Source organism: Protobothrops mucrosquamatus, unplaced genomic scaffold, assembly GCF_001527695.2.
Source record: "Protobothrops mucrosquamatus isolate PMUCROS unplaced genomic scaffold, P.Mucros_1.0 scaffold_107, whole genome shotgun sequence".
In the NCBI taxonomy this organism is placed as follows: Eukaryota; Metazoa; Chordata; class Lepidosauria; order Squamata; family Viperidae; genus Protobothrops; species Protobothrops mucrosquamatus.
In genome coordinates, this window is record NW_015386183.1 from 23,174 (window position 1) to 42,348 (window position 19,175).

The window sequence follows — 19,175 nt, forward strand, 5'->3', positions numbered from 1 at the left end:
TTCCTATCCACATGGACTCAACCTTGATGGCTCAGCACCTATCATTGACATAATGCATAAATTTATAGTTTCATTTTAATCCTTTTCATTTAATCCTGTCAGATTACCTCAGTCAAAATAAGCTGTGTTCCTGCTTGCTAATATTTGTACTCTGCTGTGAAAGAGGTTATCTTTTAGTTTTACAACACTAAATGAAGCATGAGAAAAAGATCAATTTAGAAGTATTGAGATTTATGAGCGTATTTTTTAAATCTAAGTTTGATAGGAAGGACAGAGGTAAAAGATAATAGCTACATGGCCCTTAGAAATTTTTAGTAACACTTGAAAAAAATGAGTTAAATAAGAATATAAACCTAGAATTATGACACTCAAATGGTTGCAATCTAAAAAATTCAAGATATAATAGGGAATAATGTCCAAGAATATTTTAGCATTTTAAAGAGAAGCAGCATAACAAAGAATATCTTAAAACAGTCCACAATTTAAATATTTCAATGGGCAGCAGTGTTCTGAATTATTTTTCACAGAGCTTCCTTTTATAGAAAGGGTGAATCAAAAAAATGAGATGAGCTCAGAAAAGGCCTCAAGAGCCATAGTTCGCTTCATCAAATGCTTTTCGAGCCCGTTTTAATTCTTCATTCATTGTTAACAAGTCCTTCACACGAGCAAATTTTCGTGGGTCTTTACGAATCAAGAAGACAATATCTTCAACCTGTACTCGACCTTGTCGTCCAATTGACATTGCTTTGTGGGTCTATTGTGCAAAAAGAAAACCCATTTCAATTAAATCAAATTAACAAGGACATTTTCTACAATGCTTACATAGTTGCACACAGTATTTAGACAACATACTTGCTTATGAAAAAGAAACTGGAAGCTGATTATCCACTGACTTTGTTGCTGAAAGATTAAAACTGGGATATTTCCGCTTTTAGTCCAACACTATAATCACTACACACTACTTGGTTCATTAATAGTCTGAGAACCAGTTTGATACACTGATTAAGGTATTAGTCCAGAAAACAGGATACTGAGTTCTAGTTTTTCCTTAGAAATGAAATCCAGCTGGGAGACTTTCAGCCAGTCAGTCTCAACCCAACCCCCCTCATAAGACTATTATGGGAAAAATAAGAGGAAGTAGTAGTATTAGGCATATTTTCTGCTTTGAGTTACTTATAAAGTAATAAAAGGGGGAGGGGGTAAAAATGTAAAACATCAAGTATGGTTACTGGAAGTTTACTGGATCATAATAGCTTTTATATGTGTCTCAACTCAGTTTACATAAAACATAGAGCTGCAAGGAAACAAAAGCCTAAATATTGCATCTATTGCATCAAATGTCTAATAAGTACTAACATATTATAAGAACCTACCATTTCTGTGATGAATTCTATGACTAGATCCTCAAGAATATCCACAGACTCTGTGTAAGGATTCTGATCATCTCCAAATCCATACATCATACATCTCACTGGAATTAAAGCAAAAATCATCTGCAGGAGGGCACTGAATGCAGCAGCTTGGAAGACTTACGGTCTATATAATTATTCACATTCTTTTAAATTCTCCAATCAAGCAAATTGTAATGGTATTTTTAAATAAATATACTGGGGAAAGCGTAGTTCAAACTTGTAAGGGAAAACAATGCTGAAACTTTAATATCAGTATTTGAAAGATCATTTTAATAGAACATGTTGAAGGAGGAACATTCTGAGAAAAGCCCCTGCCACTTTAATGAATAAATTAGCCAACAAGTTCTAAAGTCCAATTTATGGTTCAGGAAATTATACCACTTACATTATAAGCTTTAGTACAACACTATTTTTTCATAGAAATGATATTTTACAATGAGAGGCGTGGAGAGGCTTACTGTTAAAAAAGTAGGTTGAAAAGCAGACCGCAACCTTAGAATTGTCATGGAAGTATTAGCAAATGCAACCTCCCAAAATACAAATATATTGAACTGTAGTAAAAATCAAGTACCGTATTTCAAGTAGTTGATGCACAGTTGTTTATCACTAACTCACTGACATCTTACATGACTTCATAAAATGTGAAACATTATTCAATGGATATTTCATTTGCTGTGCTACAAATTGTATCAAATGACACATGAGCAAATGTGAAGGATGTTAAGTATACTTAACCATCTCAATTTCTTTTTACTTAGTAATGCAGATTGATAGGATATAGATTGTAGACATAATCATTCAATAATTCACAGTAATACTGGCATTCAAAAAGTGTACCGCATAGATAAACCGATTCTTCAAAAGTGGAGGCTACAAAAGGATTAAGTTTCCTCACTATCTGTGAGAACATAGAAAGTTGCCTTATAAAAAATTAGGTCATTAAAACTAATATCTCTGTTTCTTATACTAACAGATGGCAGTTCTTTGGTATCTTCAGCATACAAATAATCTACTTTACTCTTACTTGTAGGCTGACATCTACTTACATTCTTTGGAGAACAACCGCTTCCTTTTTCCCTGTCCACCATCTGGCCCTCCTCCTGTTTCTTCAGTATCTTCTTCAAACTATAGATAATAAATCCAAAATTAGGATTAAAAAAAAGAGGCATAGCTAAGAAACAAGGAGTCTAAATTTATTAGGATGGTTAAAAGCAGAGAGACAGCAAAGGGTTTTAAAAATATCTCTTGAAGTTGGGGGAATAAACAGTACAATATGAAAATAGGTTTACTGTAAACAAATATGAAATTATGCTTACAGACATAAAAATCAACCTTCACATTGATCTCAGCTAGAACCTTAGGGTGCTACAAGCAAAGTTCATAAAAACATCAAGTATGGCAACTGAAAAAGTCATATTCCATGCTACATAACATTTGAAGAATCTAAAATAAAACTTATCAACAGAGTACAATAATGCTTTTATGAAAATATATGAATACTATACAGTTCTGTCCACAGTACATTAAAAATGATATTAAAATCCTAGAAGGGAAATCCAAATTTATTATTATTATTATTATTATTATTATTATTATTATTATTATTATTATTATTATTATTATTATTATTATTATTATTAGTTGGAAGGGACCTTGGAGGTCATCTAGTCCAACCCCCTGCTCAGGCAGGAAACCCTATACCATTTCAGACAAGTGGCTGTCCAGTCTCTTCTTAAAAACTTCCAGTGTTGGAGCATTCACCGCTTCTGGAGGCAGGTTGTTCCACTGGTTAATTGTTCTAACTGTCAGGAAGTTTCTCCTTAGTTCTAGGTTGCTTCTCTCCTTGATTACTTTCCATCCGTTGCTTCTTGTCCTGCCTTCAGGCACCTTGGAAAATAGCTTGACTATTTGATAACCAGACTGGAGTAACTCATTTCAGAGAAAGCTATGATAACTAAGAAAAAAGGCACTTTGAGCAAAAACAGAATACTATGGAAAAATGGATAGGGACAACTCTATGTACTCATAATTCTTAGCACAGGACTCTGCAGCAATTTGGAATGAAAGGAGAAAAGGTGATTCTTAGCCTGTGTTGGTACTTGTGTTGCACATATTGACAACTCCTTAAGCTGCATCTTGCTGTGCAACTCCAAGAAAAGATGCATATGATTTGACAAAATACCAATAATAAAAGATGCAACATAACTGCCCATATTCCAAATAATTTGTTCCACTTTGAATACAGATGTTTACTCTAATATATTTCAGCATGTAAAGATACTGATCTGTTTGAGCTACTCTAAAACTAATTAGAAAAAATAGTAGTTTCTAAACAGCTATTAAATATGCTGACTATATATATAGGAAACCTCATATAGCAGAAGCAGGTTGCTAAAAACCAGTGAGGTGGGGATTGTGTTCCATTTTCTTAAATGTTGTGAGTTTGTCATAGACATCCAAAATATCTAACGCTCCAAGTGAATGGTGGGGAAAGAGAAAATATAATTTTAAAAAAATATTTTTTGCAAAATCTATAAGCAAAACAAGCTTTATTTATAGTATTTTTGCCCTTCACCAACTAATTTGAATCAAGGTTTAAATTTACAACCTCATTTATATGCCATGAATCTATGAGAATAAAAAAAATGTCCATAATCAAACACATACAGCTGTACCAAACCAAAGGGCGGTCCTGTGGAACAAATCTTATTGTGTATGCATCTTGAATGAGGGAGATTGTATGTCTGATATTAGTTTGCAAAGCATCATGCCACTATGAAATGTGATTCTTCTCAGATGTTCTGGATTATAATTTCCAACAATTATAGCCAGCATAGCCCATGGTTAGTAATGAAGGAAATGCTAAGCAGATGTAATGCAAAGTACAAAAATAATAATAGAAGGAAGAATCTAAGGATTTCTATGGCATACATTGCTGGCCCACACCTAGTACACGTTAATTCCACAATAAACTTCCTTAACAACCGTTTAACTGGGATGTTACAGGACTTCTGCCTTGAGCAGAGGGCTGGACTAGAAGACCTCCAAGTTCCTTTCCAGTCATATGATTCTATGATCTATGAGATTACTGGGAATTGCCTTGTATTCACAGAAGAATTACATCAGAAAATGTAAAACCAAATTCAAGTTTATCTACCTGTAAATCTCATAATGCCCAGGGAATCTTAATTGCCAGTTTTGTTTGCATAAAATGAATCTAGATTGGAATCTTACATTCCGAAATCCAGTGAATAAAACATTTCATTTGGACTTATTTCAAGTGAATTGTTTTACGGCATCTTATTACAGGTTTTCCCTGCTCATTTTTCAAAGTGATGCGCTGTCATCAACGAACAGGATCTAGCTTTTAATGCGAATAATACCCAATAAACCCTGGATTCAGGCTTCTCCAACCGATGGGTGCGACAGACTCCAGCATCACCGGGGAATTTAGGGGAGGCGGGAGGCGCCACTTTCTTTTTCCCAAGCCAGCAGCTGCCACTCCGGCCAGCATCCCAGTTGGCCCTTAATCACGGTTTACACCTTTTAGGCTACTCAACACCTTATACTTCGGCTTCACTTACAGGTGGGTCCTCTTCCTCGTCGGCCATGCTAGCATCAGGAATTACCTCTTTCCAGTTACAAAATCAAAGACCGCTTCTGACTAGCAACTCTTCCCCCCCCCCGCTTCAATCCGGAAGGCTAACGTTCAACTGCGCATGCGCCTTTGAGCAAATGAATATAATAGGCCTTCGGTTCCTCTTCCGCCAGCTTCATTGGACAAGTCACGCATGCGCAATGTTTAGAATGGCCAGCACTCGAAAGTATTCTCCAGGGGCTTTCACATCTGGTTGGAAACATCTGCACGCACGGACGCGGTAGAGCGGCCAACAGATACAGAAAACGCGCACTCGGGGCTGCCTGCCTTCTTATAATCATCTGGATCTTTCCAGCCCTGATTTATAGCCTTAATGTTTAGGTACAAAGAGAAAAGTAGCTTTGAAATATTAAACAATAAGTGATAAATTAAGTCAGGTTTGCTGTTTTGATTTCTCCAAGGTACCACTTTCCATTGTGCTAGTTTCATAAATACAACGCTATGTTTGGCTTAATAATGGAATGGTGTATACATCAAAACTGAGTTCATGTAATAATCCTACATAAATCAGAAGAAATTTGGCTTAATGTGTTATGTAAACACAGCCACATTTTCTTATTTGCCATTTTCTGCCTTTTGCCAAAGTAGAAGCAGAAGCTTAAAAAATCAAAAGCTATAGACTTGCATCAAAGCTTATTATTATCCTTTATTAGGATAAACATCCTTTATGGTTTTATCTTCTAATATTAACATATTCAGGGAATACTTATCTCCTCCCTGATATTCCATTTCCAATTATTTTGAGTTTATGAAATTAACATATCAGAGCATGCATTAAGATGCAACATACCGTAGAATTAATATTGTGAGTATATGTGTGGATGTATGCAGGGTAATGCATATTACCTCTATATGAATAGAGGTATATGAATGTAAACATGAATTACTTCTGTATTGCTCATGTTGAGCCCACAAACTGGACTTCTGAAAAATCCTGCCATTATTAAATCATTTACCTATTGCATTTGGTCTTAATTCCAAGAAACAAAAAGAGTAGGCTGCTTACCTGATAGGGAAAAGAGGATTGGAAGTTAAAATGACACCAATCAGGAAATGACTGCTAAAATACATTTGCTGTTGATAATTAATAGTAGAGTTGAAAATAATATAGTTTTAAGCAGAGTAAAGTACTTAGAACTGAGGACTAAGAAACATCAGCCACCTGGATGCTTTAGCCCTATCATATGCCTCTGATGGAATTACCAAGCTAATTAGAGAAGTTGTGCATTTGAGGTAGTCAGATATGAGTAATCTTATCAACAAGCTGACCACTTTAGGAAATAATGCTTTTGACTGTATAAGAAAGTCCACATTGCATGCAGTAGAATTGTGCTGGGTCTTTTGTTTCCACATAAATATATACATTTATTTTAAAAAATAATTCAGTACAAATATTTATGTTCTTTTGCTGTACAAAATAAACAAGCAAATTATTCTCTTATTTTTCCACCCCATGTCCAAATAGACTAAGATAGGTTTGTTTTTGCAAAAGCAACCCTTGCACATCTAAATAATCTGTAGAATACCCCAATTATAGAATTACAGAACTGAAAAGGGCTGCTTAGACCATTACAAGCAGCCTTGTACTCATTCTACTTCAAATTAAAAGCATCCCAATGATGGCAGTTCAATCTTTATCTTAACATACAGTATCTAACAAATAGGGCTCATTACATCATTTGTAACTGATTCCACTGTCAAACTATTATTGAATGTATTTTTAATCTTCTGTTGGAAATTGTCTTCTTTAGCTTAAATTCTTTATTCTGAGATGTGCGCTCTGTGTTGAAAGAAAGAAGGTTTTGAGGTATTGTATGTTATCCATTCAGGTATCCATTCAGGACCTGCTTGTCCTATCTTTCAACTTTCAAAGCTAAAAAGACTCAAGGGTCTTCCATTTCTCATACTTTGATTTACTTGATCTTTCTTTTCCTACTTCTAAGCATAACATTTAATCTTTGAAATTCACATTTAATCAATGCAAATGTGTATGTATATACATGTATGTATGTACACTATGTGCTTATGTAAAAATACTGAGTTTACATAGTATTGTTCCAAAATAATTTATATTTATACAGCATGTAGCATGACGTTTGAAGCAAGATGCTTCCAAGTATAATGCTTTATTCAGTGGATAATGGAAGATTTCCAGTAACATGAGCTATGAAACATCTTAATACATGGATTCCAGTATAATTCAAAGAACTATGGAAACAAAGATAGAAATATTGTATTAGTAGTCTCATAAAAATAAATTACTTTGCATTAGTTCACTATTCTTGCTCTTGCTGCCTTTGCTTGAGGGAACAACTATTTTTTAGAGTTTAGATTCAGCTAAATGGAAACACCTAGTCAACCTTGGCTGATCTCATGGTCCTGAGCAGTCAGCTTTGCTAAGTATTGGGATGGAAAACCAAGATAAGGCAGGTTGTAGATTAGATTGGTAGCAAATAGCAACTGAAACTCATACTTTGATACAAGGCAATGACAAACTACTTCATATTATTCCAAAAAAACAACATGACGTTGTTAGCCAGACATGTCAAACACAAGGCCCGGAGGCCGGATGTGGCCCGCGAAGTGGTTTCATGTGGCTCGCGAAGCCATCCTGGAAACAGTGAGGGAATGGCCCCCACTGCCTTGGTCCTGGCCCAGGCCAGCCGGGAGCCAATGTACAATTTTGTGGTGGCCATCTATGCTGAAACACATTCAGTCCTAGCTCCACAAGGCTGTCTGGAAACAGCAAGGAACCAGCCCCTGCCGTGTCGGTCTCACCCCCTGGGGCATGCTGGGGAGATGTCACCCTTTGTGAGGAATGAAGAAATGCACCATCGCCTGGAAGTGGCCAGCAAATGGCCCTCGCCTACTTCTGCAAGAGACCCTCAGATCTGTCCCACTCGTGAATGATGTAGAGCTGGCCACGCCCACCCAGTAGACCACACCACTCAATGCACGCCCACCCAGTAGGCCGCACCCACCCTGTCCACACCCACCCGGCCCCCTGAGGGCAACCGCAATGCTGATGCGGCCCTCAATGAAATTGAGTTTGACACCCCTGTTGTTAGCTGTTACCTGATAGGAAAAAGTTGAGGAAAACATGTGTAAGCATTTTTCTGTACAAAGTCCTGAATCTGTATAACGTTTTTTGCCATCGCTGATTTTGATGCTTTGTCAATTTTGGTTAATACAAGCTGCCAAAAGACAAAAACATACCCACCAAAAATAGCTTAAAACAAGTTTTTGAAACCTTAAATTATTTTTGAGTTTAGCAATGAATTAGATTAGGGATACTCACAGGCTGTTCTTTAAAAGAATGAGATCCTGGCCTTTCCTTTTCCAACTTTTTCTACTTTAAGATATGTTTTTTTAATCTAAATTTCACCAACAGGTTTTATCTCTACCTAAAAAAAAATACACGGCCTAACTGAGCAATCTGTGTGGGTCAAACAATCAACTACCATGGTTGGATATAGACTGAATTACAATAGCTGTATTTAAATCCTGCTGAAAGAACTAGAACAAGTTATGATAGTGAGGTTAAATAGAACTAATCTTGGGTCAAATTCTATGCACTTACAAGAGATATAAACAGTCTACACACCCTTATGATGCCAGGTTTTTGAGATGTAAAAAAATCAGACCAAGATAAACCCATTTCCCATTTTTCCCATTTTTAATATAACTGATAATATGTACAATTCAACTGAAAAACAAACTGAACAGGGGTGTAGACTTTTTATATCCACTATATACTTCTTAAGGAATGAAGTCCACAAGTCAGTGATAAAGGAAGTACATAATATAGGTAGAGGTATTCAAATTTAGTGCTTAAAAATTTTATTTCTTGACAGGTAATGCTATCTTCTATTTAGAATAGATTATGTTGGAGCAAAAGAGTTTATGTCAAGATTGAACAACTTATTTTAAGATGGAAGGAAATGTATTCATTTTGCTATTATACTTCCAAATTAATTTCTATGAATATGATGGTTAAAATACTGCATACATTTTAGTACAATTTTAAAACCCCAGTTGGTGAGAGCAGAATTTTAATTACAAATATAATTTTATTGTTTCCATGCACATTTCTTACTAAGCTGGAATATAATTCCTAAAAAAATTGGCTGCTTCCGTTTTTTCATGAGTTTCTTTTTAAATTATCCTAGACCAATGTTTCTAAACCTTAACAACTTTAAGATGTGTGGACTTCAACTCTCAGAATTCCCAGTCAGCACACATTGCTATGGTGGAGAAACATTGTCTTAGACAGAATCAATAGGTCTGGCTAGATGGTGTTTATGCTTTCCAGTTACTGTTATATGATTTTTAGAGAATCTTAATATTGTACACTCATTGTTTTATAGCAGCGGTTCTCAACCTATGGGTCGCGACCCCATTTGGGGTCGATCGACCATTTCACGGGGGTCGCCAAGCAAGGCTGTCCGCCATTTTTTTCCCCTTTTCTGGCGGGTGCCTTACCTCCCTTGGGCTGGGCCAGCTGGTGGTCAGCCTGCTCCATCTCTGCCACTTGCCAGCTACGCCTCGGCCGGCGCAGGGGGCGGAACCACGCATGCGCGGTGCTCCCGGGCAGGGAAAGTCCTCGACTTATGACTGGTTGGGTAGTTCTCGACTTACGACCGGTTTAGTCCTCGACTTACGACCGGTTTAGTCCTCGACTTACGATCGGTTGGGGGTCGCAGCATTAAAAAGGTTGAAAACCACTGTTTTATAGCAAGGGGTGCGACTTACAACATAAGGAATCCCAAATTCTTCTAACATTTCTACAGCAATGTTGTCCATTTCCTGAATTCCTTCTTTAGCATCTACTAATAAGAATGTACGCTTCAAACTGCAGAAAATAGAAACAGAGCCACAACTTCACATAACCATAATAGGGAAAAAAAATAACAGTCAAGTATGAGAAATAGGTAGTTTTCGATTCCTAATTTTTCAGTTATTCAGAAACATTTATATTCTCATTTTACTGTACATTTCTACCATTATTATGTGGTAAATTCTCCTTTGGGAGGGAAACAGAGGTAACCATTATTTTGAGTGAAGATACATTTTGCTTTTTTGAGAAAATGTGCTGCTTCACATAGAATTGAGGTGACTCAGCAAATTTGAGCAATATGGCTTCACACATACCTTAGGAATTACTTGTAAATAGTCATTATAACAGCATTGTATCTTAGCCATATTTAATAGTTGGTTCACCTAAACATTGTTTTGTATGCCCAAGTACACGTCTCTAAATTTTACAACTGTTCCCCCTTTCCTAATCCCACAGAAAAGATTATAATATTCAATCTTACTTTGTGCGTTGAGTTAAATAAGGCTCCACCATCTCTGCAAAATCTTTGGGTGCATTAAACCCGTAGCCTGGCATATCCACCAAAGTGAAGAGTTTTCCCACTTTGAAAAAATTCATTTTCTTCGTGTGGCCCTGGAAAAAAAAAAAGAGGAGCTTTTTCTTCCTGACTTCTTTCAAATAAAGCATTATGGAATCTATGAGCTTATTTAAAATGTACTTGTAAAAATATCATAAATTCACAACAAAACCTAAAAATTTATCTGTCATATCCTGAACATGAAATAAAATAGGATATAAATTTGTAGATTGTAGATATACAGCAGATTCATTTTTGAAGCAATACTGCAGTGCTGCAAAGTACCTAGAATGGAGTAAAAAGTGTTTGTTTATATGTATGTATCTCACTCTGAAATGCTATTAAAACAACTGAAGTAGTTTCAGTTTTCAGGCAGTATTTTCAGCCAGGGTAGCCAATGGATGGAGCTAGTTTGGAGCTATATCCAAAGTATCTAGAGAACACTAAGTGTTTCTATTAACCTGTTCCTGATTTAACAGAAACTTTATACATATATATTTTAGGCCTCAATATAATAAAGAAATATACCTGTGTAGTATTTACAGGTCTGCCATGTAAATTCTCAATCTTACCAGATCAAGCAGATTTTCTGTTTAAGTTTCTGGGATACAAATTAAACATTTGCCTATCATTGAAAACCCTGATAAAAGCAGAGTCCCGGGTCCCATGGAGTATTCTACTCAAATTCACACATGAGAAAGTTTGGTATAAGACCGGGGTACATTCCTGTACCCTATTTATGATGAATAAAACTTGAATAGGTTGACTGGACGGAACAACATGTATATTATTTGCATATTCTGTAATCCCTCATTAATACAGGCACCTAACACTTTAAAATTTTCACCCTCTAATTATGAAACTGTGTTAAATGTGTACGATGCACTTATTCAAAAATTTCCTAACACCTGCCCTTAAAACTATATTATTTCAGATACAAAGTTTCACAATACAGATATAACTTGTCTTGCTTTTGCTCTATTCATTTTGAAGGTGAATGTAATCTATCTTCACAGGAAACTTACGGGATGTTTGGAAATTCTGACTTCAACATCAGGTGCCAATGAAAACAATGCTTTTATTAACGATGATTTCCCAACATTGCTTCTTCCTAAAAAGCAAACCTAGAAGAGAAAGTTAGAGTGATTTCACTATTCCGTTCATGATGCAATAAAAGATACATCATTTAAACAAGGCATGTTGATAGTAGCCTGGAGCTCTCCAGATGTGTTGATTAGTATCAGGAAGCTGGTGTCTTTAATACCAACTTAATCTCTGCAGAGTCCTGAAAGGGGGCCTGGGTCCAGCAATGTATACAGATGGAATTCCTGATGAAAACACTTTTTTTGTAGCCCTACAGAAATCTCAAGGTTTGCAAAATGTAAGAACATTTATAGAAGACATGTATAGTAGTCCTTCTAGGAAATGGAAACCATTGAGACATTCTATGGGCTATTCAGTAATCCAGAAGCAAATTCTTAATAGGAGAGTGAGCATATGGAAACCATATTCTAATTTTATTCTTTTATGAATCTTAGGCTGCATTGTAACACTGTATCCACGATCTTTTTAAAGAGGAGTCAGCCAATGGGAAGCATTTTGTCTTGGCCTCGCATATGGAGAGGGGGCAATTGGGATCTAATCATATATTTGAAATAATCAGAACTGTACTTAAACACTCCTTCTGGTCTCCAAAAAGTGGTCCTGACACAAATTGGTTATTTTTTCTCTTGCTAGCATCAAGGTTTAAATTTTGCTGCCACCCAATGGAGGTTAAGGTCTCATCAGCAGTCACCTTAAGTGACTTCATCCAAAAGACAGTCTAAGAAGTGTTTAATTATTAAACCAAATTCACACAAACTGACACAGTTATAATTTATAAGCAAACGCTAGCTAAGCAACAAATCAGGTGGTTCAGTATTTCTTCTACAACATAGCAAGCTGTATGTAGTTTTCACTAGGGCAAGACTGCTGGTCCCTGTTTTTGTGATCAGAAGGTCCTTAACATAATACCAAATACTGTTCTTGGGGACCTGACGTTGGAGCTGACAGGAATAAGATACTTTATAGTAACATGGCAGGAGGTCAGTATAAATTACAACACTCTCTTTGTAGATGAGAGCATCTGAAGCTATCTTTGCTGATACATACTTATCTTACAATGTTTAGTAAAAGTACAATATCAATCAAGGGAAGCCATGCTGCGGAGCTGCTAATACAGTCATTTTTCTGACAGAGCAAGCTTCATAATAATTATAATAATTATTATTAAATTTATATGCTTCCTGATTCCCAAAGACTCAGGATGGTGTATGCCCTTTGGCATCCTCTTTGAGCACTCTTAGTCTGTGTAAGAATCCAAGTCAATGACTTGTGCTAGTCTAGTTCAATCACAGGAAATCACCCAGACATTCCGTGATTCCCACTGACATTGCCACCATCATCTGAATAGCTGCCAAATTAACCAGAGCACCTACTGTACTTAGTTGCTGGACATTTAGATATTAGGATGTTTTCTATTGCTGAATCTAGTAAGCCAGTGCTACATTCAGGCATGAAGTTTCTTGCTTGCTGATAGGGGAAATCTATCCTTTGGACTTCTTCGGAGGCCAATTGGAGAAACCTCTGAACCTAGAGGTGCCATCATTGCTTTTGACCATTCCAAAAATGTTATGAACATTACAGATACTTCCATTTGTGATGCTGCTTCTCTTGATGGCTAGAGGACTTTAGAAAGTCCCTTCTGTAGGGGTACAGATTGTCTCCATTGAGAAATTGTTTTTCCCCAAGTCCCACAGAACCACTCTAAGAGGACTAGGTATGACTTGAATTGGTCTCCTCTTTTAGCTCTGTGCTCCTGTTCTTAGCATGTGCCATCCTAGTGAAGAGAAGGCAGCAGATCTGCTTACGTGATTTGCTTCACCCAGGGTGGGAAAAACCTTCCTGACGATCTCTGATGCTACCTCTATCTCTGTCTGCTGGTTAACACTTGGATAGAAGGTCACCTGGAGATCAATCGTGGACCATCTGCAGTCTCCTGTTAGGGAAGGGAGGTATGCGTTTTGGAAGGCATTATAGTTGGAACCAAGCAGTTCCTACTACCTATCCACAACTTCTTGTCATCCACAGCCATAAGTGCTGATTACCAAGTGGTATAGTGACCAATCATCTTTATGTCACTTTTGAGAGGGTAGCTGCTCCTGAGCTCCAAGTCTTTTCTGGTTACCCTCAACTAGTACTCAAAACAGAGTAGTGAATCAGGTGAGAAAAATCCCCCACCTCACAAGTTAGAACATACCTGACATGCTGTTTGCTTCTTTTACAAAATGACAGAGCTTTCCTGATTAGTTGCCATCTCTGCAACTACTAACTACCAATCCATCCCTCCTCATGATGTCATTGTGAACAAAGAGCTGGAATCTTGTCCTTGTTGGTTGCCCCACTTGAGCAAATGCTTGTGTTGCTTCTCTCCCTATGACTCTTCTTCCTTCCTCCTCAATAAAATTCCTAAATCCTCTTTCTCTCAGTTCTTCATTCATGTAAAATGAAGCCAAGGAGAAATCCTTTCTCTCTTGCAAAAGGCAGAGCTAAGACTGAGAAGATGGGTTAGACCCCAGTGTTTAAACTCTACTTTCTAGCCAAAGAACTGAAGTTAACCCATTCCTGACGTTTTAGCTAGCCAGGATCAATATTTTTTAATTCAAGCTCACAAAACTTTCTAAGCTACAATAAAATGGTAGGAGTTATCTGAGTGTTTCAAACTTGTCCCCAAATTCCTGTAAGACTAAGGTGATACTGATGTGCAGAGTTTAAAAGAAGAAAATATGGGAGAAATATGTGCATTCAAATAATAATTTCAGTCCTGAACTACAATTGTTTTCACTGAGTTGCCAATGTTACAAGATTAGCTTTATTTATAGTTGCTACTATTTTTGTTTTGTGGATCTTCCCCTTTAAAAACCAAAGCAACAACAAACAAAAATGAATTTGGATTATATTTCTTACAAAGCCAGATAAGTACCTTGAAGGACAACACTGATGTAAAATAAAAAGAGATAAACCGAGACAGTATGAATTAGCCTCTGTTTATCTTTGAGTCATTTATAAAGAAACAATAAATGATTAAGTAGATATTTAATCTCTTAATGGTCCATCAACAGAGTTACCTTTGCAAGTCTGCTATTTGGGCAGCATCCACATCACAAGGACCAAATATTTGTTTACAATAATAGAGATATTCTGTAATTAAAAAAATATTTCTATAACCTGGACTTTTAGAAACTCTTTTCTTTCCTCCATATGCAATTCCCTGCTCAACATGTCAAATAGCATAATTTTGATTCCATTTGTCCTCTTTCCTCTTAAACCTAAATAATAAAAATGGAACCTCCTTTTCACTGATCTCACCTCAGGTTCAGACATTTGTGGGGCATGATCCATCCGGACAGCCGAAGTGGAATAATCAATAATATGTTGATGTGACGGAATGAAAAATATCTCTGCTCTCTGGATGTCATTCTTGTTAGGTTGGAAAATGTAGAAGGATGATGTGTCCACATTAGGAGACAAGAATCTTGCCAGATCTTGGAGAGGAAAAGTTATGGCACTAAACTGTTTTTCAGAGAGCTGCTGAACTTCTGAAAATGAAGCATATTGTACAGGAATCCTGCTTTGGGTAATAAGCCGTCTCTGTATTAGGCTGATATATCTGCTAGATTTTGACAATTGATGCACCTTCACACATAGATTTTCCATCACCATCGCAACTCAGTAACTGTGTGTGTGTATGTATGTGTGTGTGTGTTTCTTCAAATGGGGAGTTTCAAGTCCAAATTTCTAGTGAGAAAAAAGGAAGAAAAAGTTAGCAACCATGATTGCTTTAACTCAGCTTTCTCTAAACCTGGTGCTCTCCAATGGGGTTGGCCTTCAATTCTTATCATCATCTGTCCCCTATCTTCAATGGATGATGGAAGTTATCATTCCAAACATCTGGAGAGCATTTTGGTTGGGGATCGCTTCCGTAGGTAGTTAAAAACTGAGATAGAGGCTGTACAAATGTAATAACTAAATAATACCACAAACATGCACCCTTCCTTTTACTCCTGCCCCCTGTAGCATTTTTTTTAACAGATGCTGGCTAAAAAAAATACATCATGCCATCCTGTATTTGCTCCTACTGAATAAGATTCAATCACGTCAAAGAAATAATTTCCTTTTGCTAGATCGGATATTTAAAGGCATATGTTTTTTGGGGGGGAGGAAAGCTGCAATAAAGATTTAGCAATAAACAAAAGATAATCTGGAAGACGGTGCAGCAGTAACTGTAATTATTATATAAAATCCATACATTAGAAGAGCTAAGTGATTTTTTTTAAAAAAGAAGTGCACTTGAAGCAGCGGAGTTGCTTCTCCAATGTGATTTCCTTCATAGGGCAGGACATTAAATCGGCAAAGACTGAACACAGAAAGGAAACTTCAATGCAACCTGATTGCAGGGACGGAGGTCAAAAGAAGATACGCAGAAGATACAACAGAAACCAAGGTCTCAACATTCACGCGTCTACCGTACCAGCACGGAAAGCCAACACGCCTTACCCGGAAGCCGGGATTGCTTGCTCTGACCTTTTTTACCCGGACGCCGGAGAACATAGAGATAGAACAGAAGTAGCTCTATCGGTCCTCTTTGAATAAGGTTATTCAGACATTATTTACAAGGCAGTTTAAAAAACAAATCACGTTGTATACCCGTGATGGAACCTGAATGAATTAAACAGCAGTTCGGTTCCGAAATTTTTACAGATGTGGGAATTTGCCTTTGGCAATGCTTATGAATTGTATCAAACTTTTGATTCACCTTTTTCTCTTAGCCGCAATGCGGTTAGTTTTTGGCGTAGCATGATTGTGGCTTATTCATCAAACAATGGATAACTCCATAAGAGAGGTGATCAAATAATAGTACCGCACATTTTGACCGGGGAATTTGTGGCTTTTCATGTGTAAGCAGCTTCATAGGTACGTCAGTTTATTTAAAATGAAGTTACCCCATTTATAAGCAATAGGAATTTATCAAGAGTAGACACAGAAGTTGTCTTTTGGGATAATTAACATTCTTGGAACATTTATAAGGTTAATAAAACAACTCTTTAACATGAAATATGCAGGGTATTTTCTCTACAGTCAGTGATCATGCTCTGCTTCCAAGTAGAGCCTCAACTTCATGAGCCGTCTTTCTGATGAATTCAGGTTTAGCTTATCAAAGTCTATGATAAGCATTACAGGTTTAAACCGCTTGATTTTTGTATGTAAACCTCTTTGAAATTAAGATGATCAAAGGGCTGGTGACTAAAACATATGATGAACAGCTGCAGGATTTAGGTTTGGCTAGTCTAAAGAAAAGAAGAAATAGGGGTGACATACTAGCAGTATTCCAGTATTTGAGGGGCTGCCACAAAGAAGAGGGGGTCAAATTATTCTCCAAAGCAGCAGAGGGCAGGACAAGAAACGATGGTTGGAAACTAATCAAAGAGGGAAGCAACCTGGAATTAAGGAGAAACTTCCTAACAGTGAGGACAATTAACCAGTGAAACAGCTTGCCTTCAGAAATCATGGGCGCTCCATCACTGGAGGTCTTTAAGAAGAGGCCAGACAGTCACTTATCTGAAATGGTATAGGTTCTCCTGCTTGACCAGAGGGCTAGACTAGAAGACCTCCTAGGTCCCTTCCAGCTCTATTCTGATTCTGTTCTGATGCTGTCAGAACAAAATGTTTGGTTTCAAAAACTTTGAGTCCCTGACATTCTATCTGTAAGCAGTAAGAACACAATAATAATTTCTTGTTTGATAGCTAGGTGGCAATACAGACAAAAAAATTTTTTGCTGGGAATGTAGTTAAAAAGTTGAGTTGGGGAAAACTTGAAACTTTGTGTCTGGTTGTCAGTTGGCCTGATCCAAACCTTCAAATCTATTTTGCTTATGTTTTTTACCTACTTCTTTTTTTTTCCTATGGCAAATGTTGATCAAAAACCCTATTTGGATATACCCTGGTAGTCACAAAAAGTTTTCAGGTCTTTTATCTTTTAAGTGTGTGAGTAGTTATTATGGATTTGCTTTGTCCTTGTGCAAAATTTGGGCTTTATCCAACCATGTTAATATGCCCGTTAGTAGGAATAACACCATTTAGCTACATAAGACCTGGGATGTTAGTAAATAGGGGGAACAATAATTAATTATGCAGTACATTTAATCTGATTTACATTTATGAATAGGTATTCAGGAAAGGAATAAAAGAAAGACAGATTTTTCAGAAATATAAAGTTAATATTAAATATTTGTCATGATTATTAATGTTAATATTTAGTATTACATTATGTGTATGTATTATTTTCTATAATAAAATATCTATCTAATAAAAGATAACATAAATCCACCGTTCCTAATAGTTGTGGGTAAAATTTATAAATTTATAATTTTTATAATTTATAATTTTTTTTCATGAGACTTACAGAAGAAATTTTCAACAAGAGGCTATATTTGTTATCTATTTGACAATGCTGTTACAATTCCAAGTGGCTGGGGAATTCCAAGGGTTGTAGTCCATACATCTTAAAGTTGCTGAGGTTGAGAAACGCTGGCCTGAAGCTTGGGGCCTCAATATGAGCCACAATTCTGAAAACAGAATTTTTCTGCTGACGCATACAGTATGTACGGGAATGAAAAAGGAATTTTGCCTGTAGGTCTTGGTTGTTTTTTTTATAACTTCTCAGACAGTTTCTAATTATAGGCTGATGACACAGGCATGACTTGGCAAATATAGAAGCCAAATTCTGGTGGAGAGAAAAGCATTGTCAAATAGATAACAAATTTAGCTTCTTGTTGAAAATTGCTTCTGTACATCTCACGGAAAAATAAATTAGCACTGTGTCTATTATGTAGATATTTCTTACAATAAATTATTTTAAAACACCTGTGTTTTTTACATGATGAAGCAGTAATGTTTACGTTGTATATCTTTGCTTCAGCCTTGGCTATACCAGATTTTAATTCTACAAATGTTGCAGGCCCAATTCTGCTTCATCCTGTTCCTTGCTGCTGTGGTTAAATTTTTGGTATATCAGATACATGAAATTATGGGGGGAAATCCATATTTATTCAGCCAATAATAACTGGTGGGAAACCACATCATTGATACTTTTGGTCAGAGAATGCTCAATCTACAACAAAAATAGTATTTGGGTTTCAGCAAACTGGGATCTCAGGTTATCCATTTTGTCACAGAATACATTCAAAGTACGTATAATCAGGGCTTTTTTTCTTATAGAACGCCCAGAATGGAGTTCCGGCACCTTTTTTGGATGGAACCTTGTAGGGTAGGCAAGGCAGGTTGTATGACATGTGTGAGTTCCGGCACCTTTTTTTTTTTTTTTAGAAAAAAAGCACTGCGTATAATAATAAATAACATCTACCCCCAGCTTGGGACCTAAGTAATGTCTAATGGGTTATGCTTCACAAAGACTAATAAAAATGTGTTTGATCAAAGACAGTGAGCTTAATTAGGAAGGTTTTAAACGGAATGCTCTGAGAATGAAAGAAGAAGGTAAGAACATTCAATAAAGCCTTGATTCTTCTAGGGATCTGAGAATCATGGTGTTATGGGGTCTATTAAACTCAACAAAATATCAGGAAAAAAGACTCATGGTTCATGATCCTTACTGTC

General features: G+C 36.6%; 2 protein-coding genes across 2 annotated transcripts; both read right to left on the reverse strand.

Moving 5' to 3' along the window:
* Positions 1 to 212: 212 nt before the first annotated feature.
* On the reverse strand, positions 213 to 5,023 carry TAF13 (TATA-box binding protein associated factor 13). Its single transcript, XM_015815863.1, has 4 exons — positions 4,997 to 5,023; positions 2,459 to 2,537; positions 1,374 to 1,471; positions 213 to 754 (listed from the first exon to the last, which is right to left on the reverse strand). Exons 1-4 carry the CDS (start codon positions 5,021 to 5,023, stop codon positions 584 to 586), a joined length of 375 nt encoding a protein of 124 aa, XP_015671349.1. The 3' UTR covers positions 213 to 583.
* Positions 5,024 to 7,183: 2,160 nt separating this feature from the next.
* On the reverse strand, positions 7,184 to 16,053 carry GTPBP8 (GTP binding protein 8 (putative)). Its single transcript, XM_015816041.1, has 7 exons — positions 15,949 to 16,053; positions 14,871 to 15,299; positions 11,489 to 11,587; positions 10,389 to 10,519; positions 9,823 to 9,922; positions 8,146 to 8,264; positions 7,184 to 7,278 (listed from the first exon to the last, which is right to left on the reverse strand). Exons 2-7 carry the CDS (start codon positions 15,222 to 15,224, stop codon positions 7,197 to 7,199), a joined length of 885 nt encoding a protein of 294 aa, XP_015671527.1. The 5' UTR covers positions 15,225 to 15,299; positions 15,949 to 16,053; the 3' UTR covers positions 7,184 to 7,196.
* Between the last annotated feature and the right edge of the window lie 3,122 nt (positions 16,054 to 19,175).

Excerpts from the sequence above, each read along its gene's own strand:
- TAF13 (XM_015815863.1), bottom strand. The coding sequence starts at position 5,023 with ATGGCCGACGAGGAAGAGGACCCACCT. Across the intron at positions 2,538-4,996 it reads ACGAGGAAGAGGACCCACCT|TTTGAAGAAGATACTGAAGA; the intron begins GTAAGTGAAGCC and ends TATTATCTATAG. Across the intron at positions 1,472-2,458 it reads GCGGTTGTTCTCCAAAGAAT|TGAGATGTATGATGTATGGA; the intron begins GTAAGTAGATGT and ends CTTTAATTCCAG.
- GTPBP8 (XM_015816041.1), bottom strand. The coding sequence starts at position 15,224 with ATGGTGATGGAAAATCTATGTGTGAAGGTGCATCAATTGTCAAAATCT. Across the intron at positions 11,588-14,870 it reads CACAAATGTCTGAACCTGAG|GTTTGCTTTTTAGGAAGAAG; the intron begins GTGAGATCAGTG and ends TTTCTCTTCTAG. Across the intron at positions 10,520-11,488 it reads TCAGAATTTCCAAACATCCC|GGCCACACGAAGAAAATGAA; the intron begins GTAAGTTTCCTG and ends TTTTTTTTCCAG.